At 46.7% G+C, this 1,835-nt stretch overlaps 1 protein-coding gene across 1 annotated transcript; it reads left to right on the forward strand.

The window, feature by feature from the left end:
* Positions 1 to 485: 485 nt before the first annotated feature.
* NCLIV_016530 (conserved hypothetical protein) lies at positions 486 to 1,329 on the forward strand (the record flags this gene model as incomplete). The annotated part of the gene is made up of 2 exons (XM_003881845.1): positions 486 to 700; positions 1,278 to 1,329. The coding sequence occupies 2 exons, from the start codon at positions 486 to 488 to the stop codon at positions 1,327 to 1,329; spliced, it is 267 nt and encodes an 88-aa protein (XP_003881894.1).
* Between the last annotated feature and the right edge of the window lie 506 nt (positions 1,330 to 1,835).

Consider the following 1,835-nt stretch of genomic DNA (forward strand, 5'->3'; position numbering starts at 1 on the left):
CGGGTATCTCAATGCCACCGCACCGTCTCTCTGACGCGTCGAGTTCGCTGGGCCAATCCTTCCTTGTTAGCCCTCCATCTTCTTCCCGGTTGTAAGTCGTGGTCTTTTTTCCTGTTGTTTTCCTCTCTTTCTCCGTTTTTCCTTTCTCCCCTGCTATTCTCTCTCTTGTTCTCTCCCTTGTTCTCTCTCTCGTTCTCTCCCTTGATCTCTCTCTTGTTCTCTCGCTTGGTCTCCCTCGTTCTCTCTCTTGTTCTCTCTCTTGGTCTCCCTCGTTCTCTCTCTTGGTCTCTCTCGTTCTCTTTCTTGTTCTTCCCATTCTTGTCCGTCTTCTTCTCTCCATTCTTCTCCCTCTTCTTCTCTCCATTCTTCTCCCTCTTCTTCTCTCCTTGCATTCCTCTCCATATCTCGCTCTTCGTCTCTACACTGTTTCCCCTCTCCTCCTCTCCCTTCTGTCCTCTCTCATTTCTTTTCCCTTTTTTTACAATATGGCGGTTCCTAAGGGGAAGCGCAGCAAGCACAAGTGCAAGCAGCGCCAGCTGATTTATTTCTTTGACCAGTTCGATGGCGTCTTCAAACGCAGGAGAGAATCCTTTTACCGATCTTTCTACAGTCCGCCGTACTTCTCGAAGCTAACACACCAAACCAGCGGGTCTCCATCCGTTCTAAGGCCTTTCAGATTCCCCGGCTTCTGGCCTGGCAGGTCAGTCATCCGATCTGCAAAAGCAAAAACCCTTCTCTGCTGCAGTTCTCAGCATATTCATATTTCTGTATATAATGCATATATTTGAGTACGTATATCTATATCGCTGCATCCATACATATATGTGTATGTATCTGTGCATGTATGTTTACAGTCTTCTGAATATATGTGCATATACTTTTATGTATACCTAGAATACGCATATACGTACGTAGATATCAGCAGCTATAGACATCCTTGGTCAGCTGCACGCACATGCGCTTTCATCCTAAATATCTGCAGGCGACCATCTCACAGCAGGATTTAGGACTCGACACGTTGTGCAAGAGCAAGACCATCTGCCTTGCTTTCTGCGTCTTTTCGAGGGAAACCGCAATTGTCTAGTGAACGTATGTGTACATACATGCATATATGTCCATCTACATCTCCACACATAGAGACAGATATGTATACCCATGAATATGGTTGTGTGGGTTTTGTTGCGCGGCGGCGCGGTGTGTCCTGTGTCTTGGCTGACTCGTTCTTGACGAACTTTTTGTTTTCTTCTGTTTTCGCCGCGCCGTTTCCGCTCCTGCAGATTTGCTTTCAAAATGGCGTCGGCAATCTTGACCCGCGGGAGAGGGCAGTAAAGAGCCTCCCTTTTCGACCGCCTGCTCCGGCCTCGTCATTTAAGATTCTCTCCTCCATTCACAGCGCAAACACATTTCGGTTTGCCTACAGGAGGCGTTTTCTCCAAGTCATGCAGCCTGGCGGGATAACCTTCTCTAAATTGATCACGCATGCGTCAGCCCAAATCTAACCGCAGGCAAATCGGCCGCTTTGGACATACACTTGCATTTTTCTTTTTCAATAGATATGGAGCCCATCGCGTGGCGTAGACGCCGGTACACACACACATAGGTAGACGCCGGTACATACATACGAATTTGTATGTATATAGATGTATATAAACGCATGTTTTTCGTGAATATGGAAAAATCTACGACTCTCAGTCGAGACCGTGCATCGACGATTGGTGTGCTTCACCTGTGTACGCGTATACAGATTAACATATATATATATATATATAAGGGTGCATGTTTTTGTCTGTGTGTCTCGGGAGCGCGTTCGCACCATTTATGGCTTTTGTCCCTTT

This window comes from Neospora caninum, chromosome VI (assembly GCF_000208865.1).
Source record: "Neospora caninum Liverpool complete genome, chromosome VI".
NCBI classification, from domain to species: Eukaryota; Apicomplexa; class Conoidasida; order Eucoccidiorida; family Sarcocystidae; genus Neospora; species Neospora caninum.